General features: G+C 41.2%; 2 protein-coding genes across 20 annotated transcripts in view; both read right to left on the reverse strand.

Moving 5' to 3' along the window:
* The window catches only part of RBMS3 (RNA binding motif single stranded interacting protein 3), a 1,727,904-nt gene that overhangs the window by 1,270,160 nt on the left and 430,814 nt on the right, over positions 1-26,930 (reverse strand). The gene's annotated exons all lie outside the window — the stretch shown is intronic.
* LOC121479011 (olfactory receptor 10C1) lies at positions 260-1,198 on the reverse strand. Its single transcript, XM_041734534.1, has one exon. It carries the CDS (start codon positions 1,196-1,198, stop codon positions 260-262), a length of 939 nt encoding a protein of 312 aa, XP_041590468.1.

The raw sequence follows: 26,930 nt of genomic DNA on the forward strand, positions 1-26,930 counted from the left end.
AACATGTCCTTTAGGGTTGACTTGCTCTGCTTCAACACAGGTGATCATCCATCCTGGGTATCCTGTTCCTTAGGACAGAAGGCAGAATAGCGTGTGTGTGTGGGTTGCAGGGGTCTGAAAGTGGTTTGGCTCCATTCTTCCAAGATAACTCTGTTCTTGACAGGCTGCCCCCTGCCCAAGTGAGGACCATGCTTCCTTACCTTTGATGCTTGGTGATGGGAGGTGACTGGGAGTGACAGCCTCCATTGTCACCCCCTTGTCAAGTGTCCGCAGGCTTCATTTTCTGGAAGGTTCGCCTCAGGGCAGCCTTGACATCGGTGTTCCGCAAGCTATAGATGATGGGATTAAGGATGGGGGTGACCACAGCATAGAAGAGAGACAGCACAGGGTCAGTGGCTGGATTATAACTGGCCTTAGGGCGGATGTAAATGAAGATGGCCGTGCCATAGAAGAGGCAGACCACCAGCAGGTGAGAGGAGCAGGTGGAGAAGGCCTTGCGGCGGCCAGCAACAGACGGCATCCGGAAAATCGTGGCCAGGATATGCCCATAGGAGCCCAGGATGAGGCCGAAGGGGCAGAGGATGATGAGGGCAGCAGCTAGGATAATCTGCAGCTCATTGAGTGAGGTGTCTCCACATACCAGCTGCAGGATGGGCTGGATCTCACAAAAGAAGTGTGGGATGGCATTGGGACCACAGAAGGGCAGGGAGAAGATGAAGGAGGTGTGGCCCAGGCCCACCATTGCCCCACAGGCCCATGCCAGCCCTGCTAGCTGCAGGCACACCCGGGGACTCAGCAGAAGTGTGTAGCGAAGGGGTTTGCAGATGGCTACATAGCGGTCATAGGCCATGGCAGCCAGGAGGCAACACTCTGTGGCACCGAAGAAAAGGAAAAAGAACATCTGGAGAGCACAGCCTGAGCGAGGTATGTGGCGCTGGCCTGTGAGGAGGTGGTGCAGCAACAGGGGCATGGTGACAGATGTGTAGGCCATCTCCAGGGCCGACAGCATGCGCAGGAAGAAGTACATGGGGGACTGGAGAGCAGAATCCGTGGAGACCAGCAGCACTATGAGGAGGTTGCCTGCCACGGTGAGCAGATAGACGGCAAGGAAGAATGTGAAGAGCCAGCCCTGCAGGTTGGCCAGATGGGAGAAGCCCACAAGGATGAACTCGGCCACCACGGAGCCGTTGGTGCTCATGCCACTCCCGCAGGACAGAGAAACAGCAGCTGCGGAGCTGTGACAAGGACAGAGGTGGCCCCTTGCTGCACCTGCTCAGGGAGACGCTGGAATGCCCTTTATTTCAGGGTTTCATAGCCCGTGAGGCAGCACAGGCCATGTCCCTGTCAGACCTGCTGTCATTGGAGCCAGGTGAGCACTGAGCCCTGAGAGCTTGGCTTTCTCCTCAGTGGTCCTGGGACTCCTGCCCTTCATAGAACACACTTAGATCTGTCCTCAGTTTACTCTGGGTGGACATGTGAGTCATCTTTGGCTGGTCTTCTCTCCTTGTCCATGGAGCCCTGCCAGCTGGCACTGTTCTTCTCAAAGCCAGAATTCCTCTGCCTTCAGAGTGAGAAACACCCCGTTCTAAGTCAAGGGGCTTTCCCTTGTGTTCATCTCCCCTGGGGTCCTTCTACGCCTGTCTTTCCCTTTCTTTCTTCTCTGTGGATTCTCCTTCCTTTCCTCTCAGTGTATGTCCTCTGTGACCTGAGTTTCTTCTCTTTTTTATATTTTTATTTATTTATTTATTTATTGGAGTTCAATTTGCCAACATATAGCATAACACCCAGTGCTCATCCCGTCAAGTGCCCTTTTAAACATTCTTCATCTACCAGACCCACTTGACCCCTCTCTTTCTCAGTTTTCCTTGATTGTTTTGCCTTTGGAAAAATTTCATGGTTTGCACAAAGGAGGAAAGAAATTTAAAAGGTCACCTCTTTTGAGCTCCCAGAGGCAGGTAAACAGTAATTTGAAGGACTGAGGGTCTCCCTAGTTTTCAAAGATTCTTGGGAAGGACATGAAGGGTCTTTCTTGGTTGCTCATTGCTGCATCTTCCAGCCCCTGAAATGCATCTCCTTTACACCCGAGCGCATGTGCAAATCCCCAAACCACACACACAAACTCCACCAATTCACACACTAACACATCACATTTCTAAATACAAGCACAGGAATGGACATAACCCAATCTCACATTCTAGGTTCATCTAAGGCAGCAAATCATTATTATACAATGTAAGTATCATTTCAAATAACAGTGAGAGTAAAAATACATTTAACATGAAAATATAAAACAGCAGAGATATGGTTCGATAGATGAATACATTCAAATTTTTGCAAAACCATAACCATGTTCAAGACTGTGTCATAAAATGCAAGCTCACACACTGATACTTTGCAAGTGGAAAGTCCTTGGTTCTCCCACCTTCCTGGCTTACAGGAGACATTCTCTGAATAATGTCTTTGCGTTGGAGAAATCGCTGGTGCTGAAGGCAGATGATGTCTAGTGACTTGCTCAGGATCCTCTGTCTTTACTCTGTGGATCCCTCATGAGGAAGGTGTGCTTAGATTTGGTGTCTCTTAAGAGTCTCTGAGGACCTGGTCTCCAAGCACTCGTGGCTTTCCAGGGGGCAGAGCTCTCCACACAGACAATTAATCTGTTGGAGTATGTGAGATTGCAAACAGTGTGCTGTGACCTGTGCAGAGGTTTCAGAATGTCCAGGTGCCTCAGCTCACCCAGAGCATCTCTGGCTCAGTCATCTTGATTTTATTTCCATTACTATAGATGTTCTAACATCCCTGCAAACAGTGTGGTTTTATACAGCTCCTTGCTGTCAATGTAATTCAGTAATCAATATATTTGAGAATTCATTCAGCCACTTATCTATTTAGTCATTCCACAGAGCACTGAGAATAGAAAAGAGAAATATATATACTTTTGACATTAGTAGCTGATAAATGTCATTTTTTTGGGGGGGGGAACTATCCCTAACTTCTCTTTTTTGATTTTTTAATTTATTATACAGAAAGTTATTTTTTTTTAAATTTTATTTTTTATTGGTGTTCAATTTGCCAACATATAGAATAACACCCAGTGCTCATCCCGTCAAGTGCCCACCTCAGTGCCCGTCACCCAGTCACCCCTACCCCCCGCCAACCTCCCCTTCCACCACTCCTAGTTAATTTCCCAGAGTTAGGAGTCTTTCATGTTCTGTCTCCCTTTCTGATATTTCCGACTTATTTTTTCTCCTTTCCCCTTTATTCCCTTTCACTATCTTTTATATTCCCCATATGAATGAGAACATATAATGTTTGTCCTTCTCTGATGGACTTATTTCACTCAGCATAATACCCTCCAGTTCCATCCACGTCGAAGCAAAAGGTAGGTATTTGTCATTTCTAATGGCTGAGTAATATTCCATTGTATACATAGACCGAATCTTCTTTATCCATTCATCTTTCGATGGACACCGAGGCTCCCTTCACAGTTTGGCTATTGTGGACATTGCTGCTATGGACATTGGGGTGCATGTGTACTAGTGTTTCACTACATTTGTATCTTTAGGGTAAATACACAGTAGTGCAATTGCTGGGTCGTAGGTAGCTCTATTTTTAACCTCTTGGGGAACACCCACAGTTTTCCAGAGTGGCTGCACCAGTTCACATTCCCACCAAGAGTGCAGGAGGGTTCCCCTTTCTCCACATCCTCTCCAACATTTGTTGTTTCCTGTCTTGTTAATTTCCCCCATTCTCACTGGTGTGAGGTGAAATCTCATTGTGGTTTTGATTGGTATTTCCCTGATGGCAAGTGATGTGAGCATTTTCTCACGTGCTACATAAGCACCTTTAAATGAAGGATTTTCTTTTCCTTATATTTTTTGGTAGCTCCTCCCTTCTCCCAATCTCCCTCCAGAGCAACTCTCTTTCCAATGAAACAATTCTCGTTAACAGTATTGCATGTATCCTTTTATACATTTTCTCTGCTCTCTCCCTCACACAAATGTTTTATGTTTTAAACAAAAATGTGAAGTTCTTATACTTTTTATGTTTTGATTTTCTTCTTAGTAGCACTTAATAGAAATCCTTCTGAGTCTCCTGGGCTAGTATGTATGTATATATTTATGTATTTATTAGGCATTATTTCATTTCCCTATTGATCATTCACTGTGTTATAAATAATATAACATATATATCATTAATATATAATATATTATATTAATATAATATAAATAATACAATATAGTAAATATAAAAATGTCCTTATACTTATCAATTTTTATATATGAATATTTTAATTTTTATGTTTGATTCTTGGGAATGAGATTGAAGAATGTGTGCATTTTCAGCTTAAGTAGTTATTTATATATCTTTTCCCAAAGGGTAGCAATTCACATTTTTTCTACTTTTTTCCCCTCTAGAATTTTAAGGCATAGTTTACTCATAAAAAATGTATAATTTTAAGGGCTCTAAGTTGATTATTTACATACATGTAAATTATGAAATAATGACCACAATCAAGGTAGTTAACATATCCACTACCTCATCGTTTCCTTCTTTACCTACCTATCTTTTCTTCTTGCCTTAAGAACACTTCAGTCTGAGAGAGGGAGGGGCAAGACGGCGGAAGAGTAGGGTCCCCAGGTCACCTGTCCCCACCAAATTACCTAGATAACCTTCAAATCATCCTGAAAATCTATGAATTCGGCCTGAGATTTAAAGAGAGACCAGCTGAAACGCTACTGTGAGAAGAGTTTGCGCTTCTATCAAGGTAGGAAGACGGGGAAAAAGAAATAAAGAAACAAAAGGCCTCCAAGGGGGAGGGGCCCGCGAGGAGCCGGGCTGAGGCTGGGGCGAGTGTCCCCAGGACAGGAGAGCCCCGTCCCGGAGAATCAGCAGCTGCACCAACCTTCCCGGGCGGAAAGGCCTCGCAGGGAGTTAGAGCAGGACCCAGGAGGGCGGGGATGCCCTCGGGCTCCCAGGGACACTAACAGACACCTGCGCCCCGGGACAGTGCGCCGAGCTCCCTAAGGGCTGCAGCGCGCAAGGCGGGACCCGGAGCAGCTCGGAGGGGCTCGGGCGGCGGCTCCGCGGAGGGGGCTGCGGGGCGGGAGCACGGATCCAACAGCGCAGGCCCCGGAGCACAGGGCCCCGGGACACAGCCCAGGATCCGGCCTCCCCCGGGACAGGCAGAGGCCAGGAGGGCCCAGGACAGCGAGGACGCTCCTGCCCTGAGCTGAGCAGATCAGCGGCCCCGCCCCGGAGCCTCCAGGCCCTGCAGGCGGAGAGCCCCGGAGCTACTGCGGGAGCTGACTCCAGGGCTGCAGAGCTGGCCCCGCCACTGCAGTTGTTCCTCCTGGAGCCTCACGGGGTGAACAACCCCCACTGAGCCCTGCACCAGGCAGGGGGCAGAGCAGCTCCCCCAAGTGCTCACACCTGAAAATCAGCACAGCAGGCCCCTCCCCCAGAAGACCAGCTGGACGGACCAGTTCCAGGGGAAGTCAAGGGACTTAAAGTATACAGAATCAGAAGATACTCCCCCGTGGTTTTTTGTTTTTTTCTTGTTCTCTTTTGTGTTTTTTTTCTTTCTTTCTTTTTGATTTCTGATTGCTTCCCACCCCACCCCCCTTTTTTTCTCCTTTCTTTCTTTTTCTTTCTCTTTTTCTTCTCGTTTTTTTCTTTTTTTCTTCCTTTTTTCCTTTTTCTTTTTCTCTTTTCTTTCCTTCTTTCTCTTCCCTCTTTTTCTCCTTTTCCCAACACAACTTGTTTTTGGCCACTCTGCACTGAACAAAGTGACTAGAAGGAAAACCTCACCGCAAAAGAAAGAATCAGAAACAGTCCTCTCTCCCACAGAGTTACAAAATCTGGATTACAATTCAATGTCAGAAAGCCAATTCAGAAGCACCATTATACAGCTACTGGTGGCTCTAGAAAAAAGCATAAAAGACTCAAGAGACTTCATGACTGCAGAATTTAGATCTAATCAGGCAGAAATTAAAAATCAATTGAATGAGATGAAGAACGAGTGAGTGATATAGAAGACAAGTTGATGGCAAAGAGGGAAACTGAGGAAAAAAGAGACAAACAAAAGACCATGAAGATAGATTAAGGGAAATAAGTGACAGCCTGAGGAAGAAAAACCCACATTTAATTGGGGTTCCCGAGGGCGCCGAAAGGGACAGAGGGCCAGAATATGTATTTGAACCAATCATAGATGAAAACATTTCGTAATCTGGGAAGAGAAACAGGCATTCAGATCCAGGATATAGAGAGATCCCCCCTAAAATCAACAAAATCCGCTCAATACCTCCACATTTAATAGTGAAGCTTGCAAATTCCAAAGATAAAGAGAAGATCCTTAAAGCAGAAAGAGACAAGAAATCCCTGGCTTTTATGGGGAGGAGTATTAGGGTAACAGCAGACCTCTCCACAGAGACCTGGCAGGCCAGAAAGGGCTGGCAGGATATATTCAGGGTCCTAAATGAGAAGAACATGCAACCAAGAATACTTTATCCAGCAAGGCTGTCATTCAAAATGGAAGGAGAGATAAAGAGCTTCCAAGACAGGCAGGAACTGAAAGAATATGTGACCTCCAAACCAGCTCTGCAAGAAATCTTAAGGGGGACTCTTAAAATTCCCCTTTAAGAGACGTCCAATGGAGCAATCCACAAAAACAGGGACTGAATAGATATCATGATGACCCTATACTTGGTTTATATGTTTATTTCACCTTTCATATTGCACCTTTCAATAGTATCTCTGAACCTGAATGGGTTTTTTGACCCCATCAGAAGGCGCAGGGTTTCAGACTGGATAAAAAAGCAGGACCCATCTATTTGCTCTCTACAAGAGACTCATTTTAGACAGAAGGACACCTACAGCCTGAAAATAAAAGGTTGGAGAACCATTTACCATTCAACTGGTCCTCAAAAGAAAGCAGGGGTAGCCATCCTTATATCAGATAAACTAAAATTTACCCCGAAGACTATAGTGAGAGATGAAGAGGGACACTATATCATATTCAAAGGATCTATCCAACAAGAGGACTTAACAATCCTCAATATATATGCCCCAAATGTGGAGGCTGCCAAATATTTAAATCAATTAATAACCAAACTGAAGAAATACTTAGATAATTACACACTTATACTTGGTGACTTCAATCTAGCTCTTTCTACCCTCGATAGGTCTTCTAAGCACAACATCTCCAATGAAACGAGAGCTTTAAATGATACACTGGACCAGATGGATTTCACAGATATCTACAGAACTTTACATCCAAACTCAACTGAATACACATTCTTCTCAAGTGCACATGGAACTTTCTCCAGAATAGACCACATACTGGGTCACAAATTGGGTCTGAACCGATACCAAAAATCGGATAGTCCCCTGTATATTCTCAGACCATAATGCCTTCAAATTAGAACTAAATCACAACAAGAAGTTTGGAAAGACCTCAAACACGTGGAGGTAAAGGACCATCCTGCTAAAAGATGAAAGGGTCAACCAGGAAATTAAGGAAGAATTAAAAAGATTCATGGAAACTAATGAGAATGAAGATACAACCGTTCAAAATCTTTGGGATGCAGCAAAAGCAGTCCTGAGGGGGAAATACATCGCATTACAAGCATCTATTCAAAAACTGGAAAAAACTCAAATACAAAAGCTCATCTTACACATAAAAGAGCTAGAGAAAAAGCAGCAAATGGACCCCACACCCAGCAGAAGAAGAGAGTTAATTAAAATTCGAGCAGAACTCAATGAAATCGAGACCAGAAGAACTGTGGAACAGATCAACAGAACCAGGAGTTGGTTCTTTGAAAGATTAATAAGATAGATAAACAATTAGCCAACCTTATTAAAAAGAAGAGAGAGAAGACTCAAATTAATAAAATCATGAATGAGAAAGGAGAGATCACTATCAATACCAAAGAAATACAAACGATTTTAAAAACATATTATGAACAGCTCTACGCCAATAAATTAGACAATATAGAAGAAATGGACGCATCCTGGAAAGCCACAAACTACCAAAACTGGAGCAGGAAGAAAAAGAAAACCTGAACAGGCCAATAACCAGGGAGGAAATTGAAGCAGTCATCAAAAACCTCCCAAGACACAAGAGTCCAGGGCCAGATGGCTTCCCAGGGGAATTCTATCAAATGTTTAAAGAAGAAACCATACCTATTCTACTAAAGCTGTTTGGAAAGATAGAAAGAGATGGAGTACTTCTAATTCGTTCTATGAGGCCAGCATCACCTTCATTCCGAAACCAGAGAAAGACCCCACCAAAAAGGAGAACTACAGACCAATATCCCTGATGAACATGGATGCACAAATTCTCAACAAGATACTAGCCAATAGGATCCAACAACACATTAAGAAAATTATTCACCATGACCAAGTAGGATTTATCCCTGGGACCCAAGGCTGGTTCAACACTCGTAAAACCATCAATGTGATTCATCATATCAGCAAGAGAAAAACCAAGAACCATATGATCCTCTCATTAGATGCAGAGAAAGCATTTGACAAAATACAGCATCCATTCCCAATCAAAACTCTTCAGAGTGTTGGGATAGAGGGAACTTTCCTGGACATCTTAAAAGCCATCTACAAAAAGCCCACAGCAAATATCATTCTCAATGGGGAAGCACTGGGAGCCTTTCCCCTAAGATCAGGAACAAGACAGGGATGTCCACTCTCACCACTGCTATTCAACATCGTACTGGAAGTCCTCGCCTCAGCAATCAGTCAACAAAAAGACATTAAAGGCATTCAAATTGGCAAAGAAGAAGTCAAACTCTCCCTCTTCGCCGATGACATGATACTCTACATAGAAAACCCAAAAGCCTCCACCCCAAGATTGCTAGAACTCATACAGCAATTTGGTAGCGTGGCAGGATACAAAATCAATGCCCAGAAATCAATGGCATTTCTTTTTTTTTTTTTTTGATAGTCACAGAGAGAGAGAGAGGCAGAGACATAGGCAGAGGGAGAAGCAGGCTCCATGCACCGGGAGCCCGATGTGGGATTCAAACCCGGGTCTCCAGGATCGCGCCCTGGGCCAAAGGCAGGCACTGAACCGCTGCGCCACCCAGGGATCCCATCAATGGCATTTCTATACACTAACAATGAGAGTGAAGAAAGAGAAATTAAGGAGTCAATCCCATTTACAATTGCACCCAAAAGCCTAAGATACCTAGGAATAAACCTAACCAAAGAGGTAAAGGATCTATACCCTAAAAACTATAGAACACTTCTGAAAGAAATTGAGGAAGACACAAAGAGATGGAAAAATATTCCATGCTCATGGATTGGCAGAATTAATATTGTGAAAATGTCAATGTTACCCAGGGCAATTTACACGTTTAATGCAATCCTTATCAAAATACCATGGACTTTCTTCAGAGAGTTAGAACAAATTATTTTAAGATTTGTGTGGAATCAGAAAAGACCCTGAATAGCCAGGGGAATTTTAAAAAAGAAAACCATAGCTGGGGGCATCACAATGCCAGATTTCAGGTTGTACTACAAAGCTGTGGTCATCAAGACAGTGTGGTACTGGCACAAAAACAGACACATAGATCAATGGAACAGAATAGAGAACCCAGAAGTGGACCCTCCACTTTATGGTCAACTAATATTCGATAAAGGAGGAAAGACTATCCATTGGAAGAAAGACAGTCTCTTCAATAAATGGTGTTGGGAAAATTGGACATCCACATGCAGAAGAATGAAACTGGACCCCTCTCTTTCACCATACACAAAGATAAACTCAAGGTGGATGAAAGATCTAAATGTGAGACAAGATTCCATCAAAATCCTAGAGGAGAACACAGGCAACACCCTTTTTGAACTTGGACACAGTAACTTCTTGCAAGATACATCCACAAAGGCAAAAGAAAGAAAAGCAAAAATGAACTATTGGGATTTCATCAAGATAAGAAGCTTTTGCACAGCAAAGGATTCAGTCAACAAAACTCAAAGACAACCTACAGAATGGGAGAAGATATTTGCAATTGACGTATCAGATAAAGGGCTAGTATCCAAGATCTATAAAGAACTTGTTAAACTCAACAGCAAAGAAACAAACAATCCAATCATGAAATGGGCAAAAGACATGAAGAGAAATCTCACAGAGGAAGACATGGACATGGCCAACATGCACATGGGAAAATGCTCTGCATCACTTGCCATCAGGGAAATACAAATCCAAGCCACAATGAGATACCACCTCACACCAGTGAGAATGGCAGGAAATTAACAAGGCAGGAAAGAAATTAACAAGGCAGGAAAGCACAAATGTTGGGAGAGGATGAGAAAGGGGAACTCTCTTGTACTGTTGGTGGGAATGTGAACTGGTGCAGCCACTCTGGAAAACTGTGTGGAGGTTCCTCAAAGTGTTAAAAATAGACCTGCCCTACGACCCAGCAATTGTACTGTTGGGGATTTACCCCAAAGATACAGATGCAATGAAATGCAGGGACTCCTGCACCCTGATGTTTCTAGCAGCAATATCCACAATAGCCAAACTGTGGAAGGAGCCTCGGTGTCCATCGAAAGATGAATGGATAAAGAAGATTTGGTTTATGTATACAATGGAATATTACTCAGCCATTAGAAGTGACAAATACCCACCATTTGCTTCAACGTGGATGGAACTGGAGGGTATTATGCTGAGTGAAATAAGTCAATCAGAGAAGGACAAACATTATATGTTCTCATTCATTTGGGGAATATAAATAATAGTGAAATGGAACATAAGGGAAGGGAGAAGAAATGTGTGGGAAATATCAGAAAGGGAGTCAGAACATAAAGACTCCTAACTCTGGGAAACGAACTACGGGTGGTGGAAGGGGAGGAGGGCGGGTGTGGGGGTGAGTGGGTGATGGGCACTGAGGGGGGTACTTGATGGGATGAGCACTAGGTGTTATTCTGTATGTTGGCAAATTGAACACCAATAAAAAATAAATTTATTTTTAAATAAATAAATAAATAAAATTGGGAAGGAAAAAAAAAAGAACACTTCAATCTACCCTCATAGCTAATTTCTTTCTTGCCTTAAGAACACTTCAATCTACCCTTGTAGCAAATTTACAATATATATATTGTATATAATAAAATAATGTTAGCTATAAGTTACAGTGTTGTACATTAAATCTTCAGATTATATTCAGCTTGCATAACCTAAACTTCATACCCATTGACTAACATCTCCCTGTTTCTCCTTCTCCCAAATTCTGGCAACCAATACTCAACTTTCTGCTTCTATGTGTATGACCATTATAAGCTCCACATGGATGAGATTGGGCAGAATTTGTTGTTCTGTGGTTGGCTTATTTCATTTAGCATAAAGGACTCCAAGTTCATACTTCTTGTCACAAATGGCAGCATTTCCTTCTTTTTTTCAGGGTAAACATTATTCCTTTACATAAATACACATACATATACATAATATATGTTATATATGCACAATATTAACTTATATATGACATAGAGAGATATATGTAGGTTGTTTCCATAGCTTAGCAATTGTGAATAATGCTGCAGTGAATGGGACTGCAGATATCTCTTTAAGATCTTGTTTTCATTTTGTTTGGATATATATCCAGAAGTGGGATTGTTAAATCATATATTAGTTCTATTGTTAATTTTTGAGAAAGCTTCATACCGTTTTCCATAATAGCCATAGCATTTACATTCCCACCAATGATCTACAAGTTCTCTTTGTTCACATCCTCACTAACACTTGTTACTTTTGTCTTTTGGATAACAGCCATCCTAGCAGGTGTGAGGTGACATCTTGATGTGGTTTTGATTTGCTGTTCCCTAATGATTTCTGATGTTGAGCACCTTTCCAAGTACCTGTTGGCCTTTGTATGTCTTCTCTGGAAAAAAAAGTCTATTCAGATGCTATACCTGTTTGGAAAATCAGATTTTTTTATTGCTGTTGAATTGTATGAATTCCTTACATATTTTGGAAATTAACTCCTTATCTGATGATGGTCTGCAAATATTTTCTCCCATAACATAGGTTGCCTTTTCATTTTGTGGATTATTTTTTGTGCAAAAGCTTTTAGTTGTAAGGAGTCCCATATGTGAATTTTTGCTTTTATCTGTGCTTTCGGTACTAAATCCAAAACATCATTGCCAAACCTAATGTCAAGGAGCTTTCCCCTTGTTTTCTTCTACTAGTTTTATGGTTTTAGGTTTTGAATTTAAACCTTTAATCTATTTTGAGTTGTTTTCTCTGTGTTATATAAATAATGGTCCAAATTATTTTTCTCTCTTTCTTGCTGTTTTTTTATTTCTAGTTTCATTCTACTGTCATGAGAATGATGGTTGAAATGGTTTCAGCCTTCTGAAATTTGTTAACACTGGTTTTGTGAACTAAAATGAAATCTATCCTGGAGAATGTTCCATGTGCTTTGGGAGGAATTTGTGTTCTGCTATTGGATGGCCTTTCTGTATGTCTGTCAGTCCACTTGATCTAAAGTATAGTTCAAATCCAGTGTTTCCTTACTGTTTTCTGTCTGGGTGACATCCATGGTTGAAAGTGGGGTGCTGAAGTCCCCTACTGTTATTGCTGTCTATGTCTCCCTTCATATCTGTCAGGATTTGCTTTACATACTTAGGGGCTCTGATGTTGGGTGCAAATATATTTCTAATTGTTACATTTTCCTGTTTAATTGACCCTTTCACCATCATATAATGGCCTTTTTGTCTATTAAGACAGTCTTTTTACTTAAAGTCTATTTTGTCTAATGTAAGTGTAGCCACATTTGTTTTCTTCTGATTTTCTCTATATTTTTAAATTTACTTTTAGAGCTTTACCAAGTGCAACAAATAATAAATCTTTCCCATATATATGGTTTATGACTTCTTTCTCATTTAGGACCTTGCATGTTTTTTCATTATGCCATGTTAATCAAATTTATCATTGATATGGTGGTTTATAAAAATTCACTTTATTTATATATATATTTTAATTAAATTTTACTTACTTAACATAAAGTATAATTTTGGTTTCTGGAGTAGAATTCAGTAGTCATCACTTATGCACAACATCCAATGCTCCTCACAACATGTGCCCTCCTTAATACCCTTCTCTCACCTACCTGTCCCACCTCCTGCCATCAGCCCTCAGTTTGTTCTCTATCGTTAAGAGTGTCTTGTGGTTAGTGTGGTACTGGCACAAAAACAGACACATAGATCAAAGCAACAGAATAGAGAATCCAGAAGTGGACCCTCAACTTTATGGTCAATTAATATTCGACAAAGCAGGAAAGACTATCCACTGGAAAAAAAGACAGTCTCTTCAATAAATGGTGCTGAGGAAATTGGACAGCCACATGAAGAAGAATGAAACTGGACTATTCTCTTACACCACACACAAAGATAAACTCAAAATGGATGAAAGATCTAAATGTGAGGCAAGATTCCATGAAAATTCTAGAGGAGAACACAGGCAACACCCATTTTGAACTTGGCCACAGCAACTTCTTGCAAGATACATCCATGGAAGCAAGAGAAACAAAGGAAAAATGAATTATTGGGACTTCATCAAGATAAGAAGCTTCTGCACAGCAAAAGAAACAGTCAACAAAACTAAAAGACAACGTACAGAATGGGAGAAGATATTTGCAAATGACGTATCACATAAAGGGCTAGTATCCAAGATCTATAAAGAACTTATTCCATCAAGTGCCCCCCCTCAGTGCCCGTCACTGAGGGGGGGCACTTGACAGAATGAGCACTGGGTGTTATTCTGTATGTTGGCAAATTGAACACCAATAAAAAATAAATTTATTATTAAAAAAAAGAGAGAAAAAAATAAAAAAAGAGAATTTTTTCACTGTGGACTTTCATAGATGGCTTTATGATAATGAGGTATGTTCCCTCTATCCCTAAACTTTGAAGAGTTTTAATCAAGAAAGGATGCTTTTTTTTTGTCAAATGTATGTTCTGTATCAATTGAGAGGATCATATGATTTTTTTTTTTTTACTAATGTAGTGTATCACATAGATTGATTTGTGATTGTTGAGCCAACTTTGCATCCCAGGAATAAATCCTACTTGGTTGTGATGAATAAAAAAAAAAGAACTTATTAAACTCAACAGCAAAGAAACAAACAATCCAATCGCGAAATGGGCAAAAGACATGAATAGAAATCTCATAGAGGAGGACATAGACATGGCCAACAAGCACATGAGAAAATGCTCCGCATCACTGGCCATCAGGAAAATACAAATGGAAACCACAGTGAGATACCACCTCACACCAGTGAGAATGGAGAAAATTAACAAGGCAGGAAACAACAAATGTTGGAGAGGATGTGGAGAAAGGGGAACCCTCCTGCACTGTTGGTGGGAATGGGAACTGGTGCAGCCACTCTGGAAAACTGTGTGGAGATTCTGATGACCCAGCAATTGCACTGCTGGGGATTTACCCCAAAGATACAGATGCAGTCAAACACTAGGACACCTGCACCCTGATGTTTTATAGCAGCAACGTCCACAATAGCCAAATTGTGGACGGAGCCTCAGTGTCCATTGAAAGATGAATGGATAAAGAGGATGTGGTCCATGTATACAATGGAATATTACTCAGCCATTAGAAACGACAAATACCCACCATTTGCTTCAACGTGGATGGAACTGGAGGGTATTATGCTGAGTGAAATAAGTCCATCAGAGAAGGACAAACATTATATCGTCTCATTCATTTGGAAATTATAAAAAATAGTGAAAAGGAATAAAGGGGAAAGGAGAGAAAATGAGTCGGAAATATCATAGAGGGAGACAGAACTTTATGAAGTAAATGAAAGAAACTTGGTAGGGAATGAGAGCCAGTTATGTTCCACTGAGGTGTACAGAATGTTATTATCTTTAATACCCTATTTATTTATTACTGTGGTTCTATGGAAAACAAAGGCAGGGGAATAAGAAGAAGTAGTATTACTTTTGTTTTTCCTAAATCTGACTATTCAGTGTTGGAAACAGCACTAAATTATTTCCTTTAATTTTGGGATCTCAAAGCTCACATTTCTCTCTAGGAGGATGTCTCTAGGGAGGCTATTGTCTGCCAAATGTATCCTCATTTCTTACTGTGTCCTTCAGGTGAGAATATTCTGTATGTTTCACCCAAGGAGTATCATCTATATGCAATCTGACATCTATCCAAACTTTCTTTCTTTTTTAAGATTTGTTTGTTTGTTTTTTCACTGCTGTTAAATGTAGCTGTTTTGCAACAAATAGTAAAACTGGGATTCAAACCAAGGCTCGCCAGTTCTAGAGATAATTGCATGTGGTCTCCATTCTTCCAGTATTCCATCCACCTCAATTTTACCTGCTATTTCCATAGATGTTTAGAAATCCAGCACTTTATGAAGTCATGTCTGGTGATTTTTCTCTTTATGTTTTTCCTCTCTGAGATCTTGTTTATAAATTATTTTCCCTCTTTTTTTAAAAAAAGATTTTATTTATTTATTCACAGAGAGAGAGTGAGAGAGAGAGAGAGAGAGAGAGGCAGGCAGAGGGAGAAGCAGGCTCCATGCAGGGAGCCTGACGTGGGATCCGATCCCAGGTCTCCAGGATCAGGCCCTGGACTGAAGGCAGCACTAAACCACTGAGCCACCAGGGCTGCCCCAAATTATTTTCCTTCTCAAGTCAAAATGAAATTGTCTTAAACATTCTTTTCTTACAAGACAGGCTTCATGGACAAGTGACTTCTGCAGTCATACAGGTCTCCATACGAGTTTAAGGTTTTGTTTTCACCATCTTGAAATTCTCAGTAGCTTTGAAAAAGGAGCCATGTATTTTTGCACTGAGCTCCACAAATGGTGTAACTGGTCTTGTTTATTAGTCAGAATTTTATTTTTGCTGTTTAAGATCTACAGTCTTTTAGGTGGATGTTTACATGGGGATGAGAGTATCAACTCGAATTGGCTCCACTTTGTCTCTCTGCAAATGTGACCCATCCTTCACAAATGTGATGCCATTTCTGTAAGATTCTGTGTTCCCCCAATACATGGTCTATTCTACCTCTTTTTCCCCTCATTAAACAAATTTCCTTTTAATTAATATTATTTTATTTTAGGGCTTATTATCTTATTGAATGGATCCAGTATCCACTCTTCTTTTTAAAAATGCCGGAGGAACGTTGACAGCTCACTTCCCAAGCAATTTCAATGTCATTGGCAACTTTGTTTATAGAAGGGAACATTACAGCCAGCACATGGTCATGGGTTAAAATGGAGATTTTTGGGCAAAGCCAGGAATCTTGAAAGATGACACTGTAGTAAGAATGTATGTGATAGACAAAAATCTACCAATGTACAGGATGTTTCAGGGTTCCTCTGCCATACCTATAACTGAATGTCTGTCCTTCCTGGTGTTTACAGGTTGATTTTACACTAGTTGATATCTGTAGGATCTCTCAAGACAAGATGTAGCCTAAACATTGTTCTTATGATGGTTATAACCCTGGATCCTCTGGCTGAAGTAAAGACATATGAAGGTATACATTCAGAAATGTCATACAGAATATTTAAGAACCAATATAGTGAATAACTGATTTGCACCTATAGTCTTCTAACTGAACAACAATGCATATTATCAAACTACTTCTTCAATGATATAATTACAGTAATAAATTATTTTTCAAATCATTTAGATAATTTCCAAATAACTTATTGATTTTAGAGAATTTCCACTGTGATGGTTTGTTTTTTTATGACTGTTTCTAGGTGAATGATGCTCTATTTGTTCCATAACTTCAAATAGGAAATATTCTACTAAATTGGTAGTCATTAGTTTACTTGTGGATTAATCACTGTAGTTGTAATTTCCCTTGACATAGTCAATACCATTTTTGTGGCTGAATCTTTCCCAGCTTCTACTGAACTGAAATAATTTAAAATTTTTTCATTCTTACTGTGAAGATTTTATATATTCAATATCTTTAAAGAGGTCAGAAAATTTGTTACATGAAATGCCTTTTGTACTATAATGACTTAATTTTTTACTTTGTTAATTTGTAGTAAAATTCTTTATTTTTCTGTTTTAATATTAAAATTCTTATTTTATTTTTTCATAAAGTTTTATTTTAATTCACCTATAGTTTACATATGGTGTCATATTAGTTTTAGGTGTACAATATAATAATCCAAAAAAACCCAATATAATAATCCAACATTTCTGGAGCTCGTCATAAGTGCACTCCTTAATCATCATCCTCTGCTTAACCCACCACCCACCCATCTCTCCTCTGATAACCACCAATTATTAAGAGTCTGTTTCTTGCTTTATCTTCTCTCTTTTTCCCCCTTTGTTCATTTGTTTTGTTTCTTAAGTCCCACATATGAGTGAAATCATACGTATTTGTCTCACTCTGACTTACTTATTTCACTTAGCATAACACTCTAGCTCCATCCAAATCTTTGCAAATGAAAAGATTCATTCTTTTTTATGGCTGAATAGTAGTCTATTGTATGTATGTACATATACATATGTGTATATATGACATATCTTTATCCTTTCATCTAAGGATGAGATTGTAGACACTGGAGAGTTGATGCAAGATGGCAGAAGAGTAGAGATCCTCAACTCATCCGGTCCCACAGACTTACCTAGATAACTTTAAAAACACCCTGAACACCTACTAAGTTTACTAATTTGAACTGAGATGTAAAGAGAGAACAGCTGGAATGCTACAGAGAGAAAAGTTTTCTCTCCTAACAAGGTAGGAAGATGAAAAAAATAAAAAATAAATCAAGTGGGGGAGGGGAACCACAACAAGCTGGGTGAAAGCATAGCCACGAATGCCTCTAGGGCATGAAAGCCCAGCCTTGGACAAGTGGGAGCTTTAAAAATCCGGGCCTGAGTTTTCCCTGACAGAAAAGTGCTTAGCAGGGAAATATGGCAGAATTGCAGGAGGGGCAGTGAAGCCTCAAGATTCCCAGAGTCAAAAAAAAAAAAAAAAAAGATTCCCAGAGTCACTACAAGAGGAGGGGCCTCCTGGGGGAGGCTTACCATAAACCACTGTCTGATATCCGTAAGGGCTTGGAGCACTACAGCCCTCTGGGGCATTTGGTAGAAGCCATCCGGTTATGTGGGCCAGCTCCGGAGCTGCCTTTACCCTAGAGCCCAGCAACAGATGGAGGTGGCTGTCCTCCATTCCCTTTGGAATAGGCAGTCCCCAGGAACTCGGGTCCATTGGTGCAGGGCCCTGGATGTGAGGGCGACAAAGTGGACAAAGCTGGCTATCCTCCATTCCCCCTGGGACATCAGGAAACGGGGAGGGCACAGGAAAGCGAGAACTTTCCTGCCACTGGATGCCCTGCAAGCAGATCAGTTCAAACGCACCTGCCACTAGGAGCATCTAAGCCAGTATGGACTGGCAGACTATGGTTAGGTACTTGAGGGGAGTTCTTGGCTCCGGAACTGGAAATCTGGCTGCTGCCATTTTTTCCCTCTTTTTTTGCCTTTCACCTGGGAGAGGTAGGACCTCTAGAAAACAAAGGCTTCACAGGCCTCTCACTCAGAGCCCAGCACCTGGCAGGGGTGGGGCATCTCTGCCCAGGCACAGACTCCTGAGAATCAGCACAGCAGACCCCTCCCTCAGAAGACCAGTTGGAAGAACAAGGGGAAAGCAAGTTTACTGAACAAGCAGGACTGGAAAGCTCCAGGACTGAGGGAAAATAGTATACAGACCTAGAAGGTCCCCCTTTTTTGCCATTACAACTCGTTTTTTTAAAAAGATTTTATTTACTTATGAGAGAGAGAGAGAGAGAGAGAGAGAGAGAGAGAGGGAGAAGCAGGCCCCATGCAGGGAGCCCGATGCGGGACTCAATCCTGGGACTCCAGGATCACACTCCGGGCCAAAGACAGCTGTTAAACCACTGAGCCACCCAGGGAATCCCATGGCTCATTTTTATATCGGACTAAAATGTTCATTATTTTTCTCTTTTCCCACCTTAATTACAATATTTTACCAACTCTTAATATTTAACTGTTTTCCTTTTTGAGTTTCATATTTCTACAATTACATATCTAAGGTATATTTTTCACTTCTGGATTCCTTTCAATGTATTCAATTTAATTTTGGTAGGAATATGAGATATGGGTATTTGTTTTTTTTTTTTTCTGCCTCATTTTGTTTTACAATGGTGGAAGTTAATACCTTCTAAAGCACGACCAAAATACACCCAAAACCAAGTGGAATACTGTGTTGGTTCATTCTGTGAGATTATATTGTCTCTTCCATTGCATTCCGCCCCATCTTTTATCTTGTTTATGTTTTTGCAGTCAGTGCTGGGGCTTATTATAAGTATTGTTGGTTTAAATAAATTTGGGTATGAGCATCTTCTAACATACAGAACAAAAATACACTCAGAACCAAGAGGATCACCCTGTATGACTCCTCTGGTAGACTACAATCTCTCTCCACCACCATATTCCTCATCCCCCTTTCCTACCTCTTTCCTTACCTTATTCTTTCTTTTAGTTTTTTTCTTCCTTTTTGTTTTTTTTGTTTGTTTGTTTTTGGCTTTTTATTTTTACTACTTTGCTTTATTTTTTTTAATTAAAAAATTTATTTTTTATTGGTGTTCAAATTGCCAACATACAGAATAACACCCAGTGCTCATCCCATCAAGTGCCCCCCTCAGTGCTCGTCACCCATTCACGCCCACCACCCGCCCTCCTCCCCTTCCACCACGCCTAGTTCGTTTTCCAGAGTAAAGAGTCTTCATGTTCTGTCTACCTTTCTCATATTTCCCACGCACTTCTTCTCCCTTCCCTTCTATTCCCTTCACTATTATTTATATTCCCCAAATGAATGAGAACATATAATGTTTGTCCTTCTCCGATTGACTTACTTCACTCAGCATCATACCCTCCAGTTCCATCCACGTTGAAGCAAATGGTGGGTATTTGTCATTTCTAATGGCTGAGTAATATTCCATTGTATACATAAACCACATCTTCTTTATCCATTCATCTTTCGATGGACACCCAGGCTCCTTCCACAGTTTGGCTATTGTGGACATTGCTGCTATAAACATCAGGGTACAGGTGTCCCAGCGTTTCATTGAATCTGTATCTTTGGAATAAATCCCCAACAGTGCAATTGCTCGGTCGTAGGGCAGGTCTATTTTTAACTCTTTGAGGAACCTCCACACAGTTTTCCAGGGTGGCTGCACCAGTTCACATTCCCACCAACAGTGTAAGATTCCCCTTTCTCCGCATCCTCTCCAACATTTGTGGTTTCCTGCCTTGTTAATGTTCCCCATTCTCACTGGTGTGAGGTGATATCTCATTGTGGTTTTGATTTGTATTTCCCTGATGGCAAGTGATGCAAAGCATTTTCTCATGTGCATGTTGGCCATGTCTATGTCTTCCTCTGTGAGATTTCTGTTCATGTCTTTTGCCCATTTCATGATTGGATTGTTTGTTTCTTTGCCATTGAATTTAACAAGTTCTTTATAGATCTTGGAAAGTAGCCCTTTATCTGATACGTGATTTGCAAATATCTTTTCCCATTCTGTAGGTTGTCTTTGAGTTTTGTTGACTGTATCTTTTGCTGTGCAAAAGCTTATTATCTTGATGAAGTCCCAATAGGTTTTTTAAAATAGTTTTTTGCTTTTGTTTCTTTGCCTTCATGGATGTATCTGGCAAGAAGTTACTGTGGCCGAATTCAAGAAGGGTGTTGCCTGTGTTCTCCTCTAGGATTTTGATGGAATCTTGTCTCACATTTAGATCTTTCATCCATTTTGAGTTTATCTTTGTGTATGATGCAAGAGAGTGGTCTAGTTTCATTCTTCTGCAAATGGATGTCCAATTTCCCCAACACCATTTATTGAAGAGACTGTCTTTCTTCCAGTGGATAGTCTTTCCTCCTTTATCGAATATTAGTTGACCATAAAGTTCAGGGTCCACCTCCGGATTCTCTATTCTGTTCCATCGATCTATGTGTCTGTTTTTGTGCCAGTACCACACTGTCTTGATGACCACAGCTTTGTAGTACAACCTGAAATCTGGCATTGTGATGCCCCCAGATATGGTTTTCTTTTTTAAAATTCCCCTGCCTATTTGGGGTCTTTTCTGATTCCACACAAATTGTAAAATAATTTGTTCCAACTCTCTGAAGAAAGTCCATGGTATTTTGATAGGGATTGCATTAAACGTGTAAATTGCCCAGGGTAACATTGACATTTTCACAATATTAATTCTGCCAACCCATGAACAGGGAATATTTTTCAATCTCTTTGTGTCTTCCTCAATTTCTTTCAGAAGTGTTCTATAGTTTTTAGGGTATAGATCCTTTACCTCTTTGGTTAGGTTTATTCCTAGGTATCTTATGGTTTTGGGTGCAATTGTAAATGAAGTTGACTCCTTAATTTCTCTTTCTTCAGTCTCATTGTGAGTGTACAGAAATGCCACTGACTTCTGGACATTGATTTTGTATCCTGCCACACTGCCAAATTGCTGTATGAGTTCTAGCAATCTTGGGGTGGAGGCTTTTGGGTTTTCTATGTAGAGTATCATGTCATCAGCGAGGAGGGAGAGTTTGACTTCTTCTTTGCCAATTTGAATGCCTTTAATGCTTTTTGTTGTCTGATTGCTGAGGCGAGGACTTCCAGAACTATGTTGAATAGCAGTGGTGAGATTGGACATCTCTGTCTTGTTCCTGATCTTAGGGGAAAGGCTCCCAGTGCTTCTCCATTGTACTGGTGTATAGCTGTTCATAATATGTTTTTAAAATCGTTTGTAGTTCCTTGGTGTTGGTAGTGATCTCTCCTATCTCATTCATGATTTTTTAAATTTGAGTCTTCTCTCTCTTCTTTTTAATAAGGTTGGCTAATGGTTTATCAATCTTATTAATTCTTTCAAAGAGCCAACTCCTGGTTTTGTTGATCTGTTCCACAATTATTCTGGTCTCGATTTCTTTGAGTTCTGCTCGAATCTTTATTAACTCTCTTCTGCTGCTGGGTGTAGGATCTATTTGCTGTTTTTGCTGTTTTTTCTCTATCTCCTTTAGGTGTAAGGTTAGCTTTTTATTTGAGTTCTTTCCAGTTTTTGAATTGATGTATTGTGATGTATTTCCCCCTCAGGACAGCTTTTGCTGCCTCCCAAAGATTTTGAACAGTTGTATCCTCATTCTCGTTAGTTTCCATGAATCTTTTAAATTCTTCCTTAATTTCCTGGTTGACTCTTTCATCTTTTAGCAGGGTGGTCCTCAATCTCCACGTGTTTGAAGTCCTTCCAAACTTCTTGTTGTGATTTAGTTCTAATTTCAAGGCATTATGGTCTGAGAATACGCAGGGGATGATCCCAATCTTTTGGTATCGGTTCAGACCCGATTTGTGACCCAGTATGTGGTCTATTCTGGAGAACACTCCATGTGCACTTGAGAAGAATGTGTATTCAGTTGAGTTTGGATGTAAAGTTCTGTAGATATCTGTGAAATCCATCTGGTCCAGTGTATCATTTAAAGCTCTGGATTCTTTGGAGATGTGGTGTTTAGAAGACCTATGGAGTGCAGCCCCAGTGGCACAGCGGTTTAGCGCCACCTGCAGCCCAGGGCGTGATCCTGGAGACCCTGGATGGAGTCCCACGTCAGCCTCCCTGCATGAAGCTTGCTTCTCCCTCTGCCTGTGTCTCTGCCTCTCTCTCTCTCTCTCTCTCTCTCTCTCTGCATCTCTATGAATAAATAAATAAAATGTTAAAAAAAAAGACCTATCAAGTGTAGAAAGCTAGATTGAAGTCACCAAGTATAAGTGTATTATTATCTAAGTATGTCTTAACCTTGGTTTGGCAGCTCCCACATTGGGGGCATATATATTGAGGATTGTTTTTTTTTTTTCTTTTTTTTTTTAAATTTTTGTTTATTTATGATAGTCACACACACACACACAGAGAGAGAGAGAGAGAGGCAGAGACACAGGCAGAGGGAGAAGCAGGCTCCATGCACCGGGGGCCCGACATGGGTTTCGATCCCGGGTCTCCAGGACTGCGCCCTGGGCCAAAGGCAGGCGCCAAACCACTGTGCCACCCAGGGATCCCTATATTGAGGATTGTTAAGTCCTCTTGTTGGATAGATGCTTTAAGTATGATATTGTGTCCCTCTTCATCTCTCACTACAGTCTTCGGGGTAAATTTTAGTTTATCTGATATAAGGATGGCTACCCCTATTTCTTTTGAGGACCATTTGAATGGTAAATGGTTCTCCAACCTTTTATTTTCAGGCTGTAGGTGTCCTTCTGTCTAAAATGAGTCTCTTGTAGACAGCAAATAGATGGGACTTGGTTTTTTATCCAGTCTGAAACCCTGCGCCTTTTGATGGGGTCATTAAGCCCGTTCACTTTCAGAGTTACTATTGAAAGACATGAATTTAGGGTCATCATGATATCTATTCAGTCCCTGTTTTTGTGGATTGTTCCATTGGACGTCTCTTAAAGGGGAATTTAAAGAGTCCCCCTTAAAATTTCTTGCAGAGCTGGTTTGGAGGTCACATATTCTTTCAGTTCCTGCCTGTCTTGGAAGCTCTTTATCTCTCCTTCCATTTTGAATGACAGCCTTGCTGGATAAAGTATTCTTGGTTGCATGTTCTTCTCATTTAGGACCCTGAATATATCCTGCCAGCCCTTTCTGGCCTGCCAGGTCTCTGTGGAGAGGTCTGCTGTTACCCTAATACTCCTCCCCATAAAAGTCAGGGATTTCTTGTCTCTTATTGCTTTAAGGATCTTCTCTTTATCTTCGGAATTTGCAAGCTTCACTATTAAATGTGGAGGTATTGAGCGGTTTTTGTTGATTTTAGGGGGGAATCTCTCTATTTCCTGGATCTGAATGCCTATTTCTCTTCCCAGATTAGGAAATGTTTTCAGCTATGATTGGTTCAAATACATATTCTGGCCCTCTGTCCCTTTCGGCGCCCTCGGGAACCCCAATTAAATGTGGGTTTTTCTTCCTCAGGCTGTCACTTATTTCCCTTAATCTATCTTCATGGTCTTTTGTTTGTCTCTTTTTTCCTCAGTTTCCCTCTTTGCCATCAACTTGTCTTCTATATCACTCACTCGTTCTTCCACCTCGTTAACCCTCATTGTTAGGACTCCTAGTTTGGATTGCATCTCATTCAATTGATTTTTAATTTCTGCCTGATTAGATCTAAATTCTGCAGTCATGAAGTCTCTTGAGTCCTTTATGCTTTTTTCTAGAGCCACCAGTAGCTGTATAATGGTGCTTCTGAATTGGCTTTCTGACATTGAATTGTAATCCAGATTTTGTAACTCTGTGGGAGGGAGGACTGTTTCTGATTCTTTCTTTTGAGGTGAGGTTTTCCTTCTAGTCATTTTGCTCAGTGCAGAGTGGCCAAAAACAAGTTGTATTGGGAAAAGGAGAAAAAGAGAGGAGAGAAAGAAGGAAAGAAAAGAAAAAAAGATAAAAGATAAAAGAAAAAGGAAAAAAGGAAGAAAAAGAGAAAAGAGAAGAAAAATGGAAAGAAAAAAGGGGTGGGGAAGGAAACAAAAAGCAAAAAAACCCAAAAAAACCAAAAAACCAAAAAACCAAAACCAAAACCAAAACCAAAACCAAAACCAAAACCAAAACCAAAACCAAAACAAAACAAACAAATAAACAAACAAACAAAACAAAAACATGGGGGAGTATCTTCTGATTCTGTATACTTTAAGTCCCTTGACTTCCCCTGGGACTTGTCCGTCTAGCTGGTCTTCTGGGGTAGGGGCCTGTTGTGCTGATTTTCAGGTGTTAGCACTTGGGGGAGCTGCTCTCCCTGCCTGGTGCAGGGTTCAGTGGGGGTTGTTCACCCCGTGAGGCCCCTGGAGGAACAACCACAGTGGCTGCAGCAGCTCTGGAGCCCTGGAGTCAGCCCCCGCAGGAACTCCGGAGCTCTTGGTCTGCAGGGCCTGGATGCTCTTGGGGCGCGGCCTCTGATCTGCTCAGCTCGGGGCAGGAGCGTCCTTGCGGTCCTGGGTCCTCCTGGCCTCTGTTTGTTCCAGGGGGAGGCCGGATCCCCGGCGCCTTGTGCTCCGAGGCCTGCGCTGTTGGATTCGGGCTCCCGGCCAGGCAGCCCCCTGTCCGCAGAGCCTCCGCTCGAGCCCCTCGGAGCTGCTCCCTGGTCAAGCCGTGTGCGCGCTGCAGCCTTTTAGGGAGCTCGGCGCACTCTCCCCGGGGCGCAGGTGTCTGTTAGTGTCCCAGGGAGCCTGAGGGCATCCCCGCCCTCCTGTGTTCCTGCTCTAACTCCCTGCACGTGCCTTTTTCCCCGGGAAGATTTGTGAAGCTCCTGCTTCTCCGGGAAGGTGCTTTCCTGTCCTGAGGACACTCGCCCTGGCCTTAGCCCGGCTCTTCGGGGCCCCTCCCCCTTGGAGGCCTTTTGTTTCTTTATTTCTTTTTTTCCCCCATCTTCATACCTTGATAGAAGCGCGAACTCTTCTCACTGTAGCATTCCAGCTGTTCTCTCTTTAAATCTCAGGCCGAATTCGTAGATTTTCAGGATGATTTGAAGGTTATCTAGGTAATTTGGTGGGGACAGGTGACTTGGGGATCCTACTCTTTTGCAATCTTGCCCCTCCCCCTACTACTACTTTGTTTTAAAATTTGTTTTTCACCTTACTGGTCCTTTTGGTTTATTTTGTTCTATTCTTCTTTTATCTTTTATCTTTTTATCTTTTTATCTTCTTTTTATCTTTTATCTTCTGGTCTCTGACCTCTTCAGAATCATTTAGGGTGTATTTTACTTAGGTCGTGTTGTTGATACTTTTTATTCCTAGAAGGAAGAATTCACCACAAAAGAAAAGAACCAGAAACAGAACGCTCTGCTGCAGTTACAGAATTTGGATTTCAATACAATGTCAGAAAGTCAATTCAGAAGTACAATTATAAAGCTACTGGTGGCTCTGAAAAAAAAAGCATAGAGGACTCTAGAGACGTTTACTGCAGAATTGAGATCTTATCAGGCCAAAATTGAAAATAGATTAAATGAGATGCAATCCAAACTGGATGTTCTAACAGCTAGACTTAATGAGGTGGAAAAGAGAGTGCGTGACATAGAAGAGAAGTTCATGGAAAGAAAGGAAGCTGAGGAAAAAAGAGAAAAACAATTAAGAGCCCATGAGGAAAGGCTTAGGGAAATAAATGATTACTCGAGAAGGAAGAAAATCTATCTAATTGGGAATTCCAGAAGAGGCTGAGAGAGAGACAGAGAGAGAGAGAAAGAGAACCAAAAAGTATATCTGAACAAATCATAGCTGAGAGCTTCCCAAATCTGGGGAAGGAAACAGGCATTCAGACCCAAGAGATAGAGAGGACCCCCCAAAAAATCAATGAAAACTGTTCAACACCTCCACATTTTATAGTGAAATTTGCAAATTTCAAAGGTAAAGAGAAAATTCTTAAAGTAGAGCAAGACAAGAGATTCTTAACTTATATGGGGGGGGGGGCGGGAATAGCAGATTAACAACAGAACTCTCCACAGAGACCTGGCAGGCCAGAAAGGGCTGGCATGATATATAGAGGGCTGTACGTGAGAAAAACATGCAGCCAAGAATACTTTATCCAGCAAGGCTCTCGTTAAGAATAGAAAGAGAATTAAAGAGCCTCTAGGATAGGCAGAAACTGAAAGAATATGTGACCACCAAACCAGCTCTGCAAGAAATATTAAGGCAGACTCTGTAAAAGAAAGAGGGAGCTCAAAGAAACAAACCAAAAAAGAAAGACTGTATAGGTAATGCGATGACACTAAATTCCTAACTTTCAAGAGTTACTCTGAACATGAACGGGCTAAATGATCCCATCAAAAGATGCAGGGTATCTGATTGGATAAAAAAGAAAGACCCATCTATATGCTGTCCATAAGAGACTAATTTTAGACCTACAGACAATTCCAGCCTGAAAATGAAGGGGTGGAGAAC

The sequence above is a fragment of the Vulpes lagopus genome, chromosome 19, assembly GCF_018345385.1.
Source record: "Vulpes lagopus strain Blue_001 chromosome 19, ASM1834538v1, whole genome shotgun sequence".
Lineage (NCBI taxonomy): Eukaryota > Metazoa > Chordata > Mammalia > Carnivora > Canidae > Vulpes > Vulpes lagopus.

Coding starts and splice junctions, on each gene's coding strand:
- LOC121479011 (XM_041734534.1), bottom strand. CDS start 1,198: ATGAGCACCAACGGCTCCGTGGTGGCCGAGTTCATCCTTGTGGGCTTC.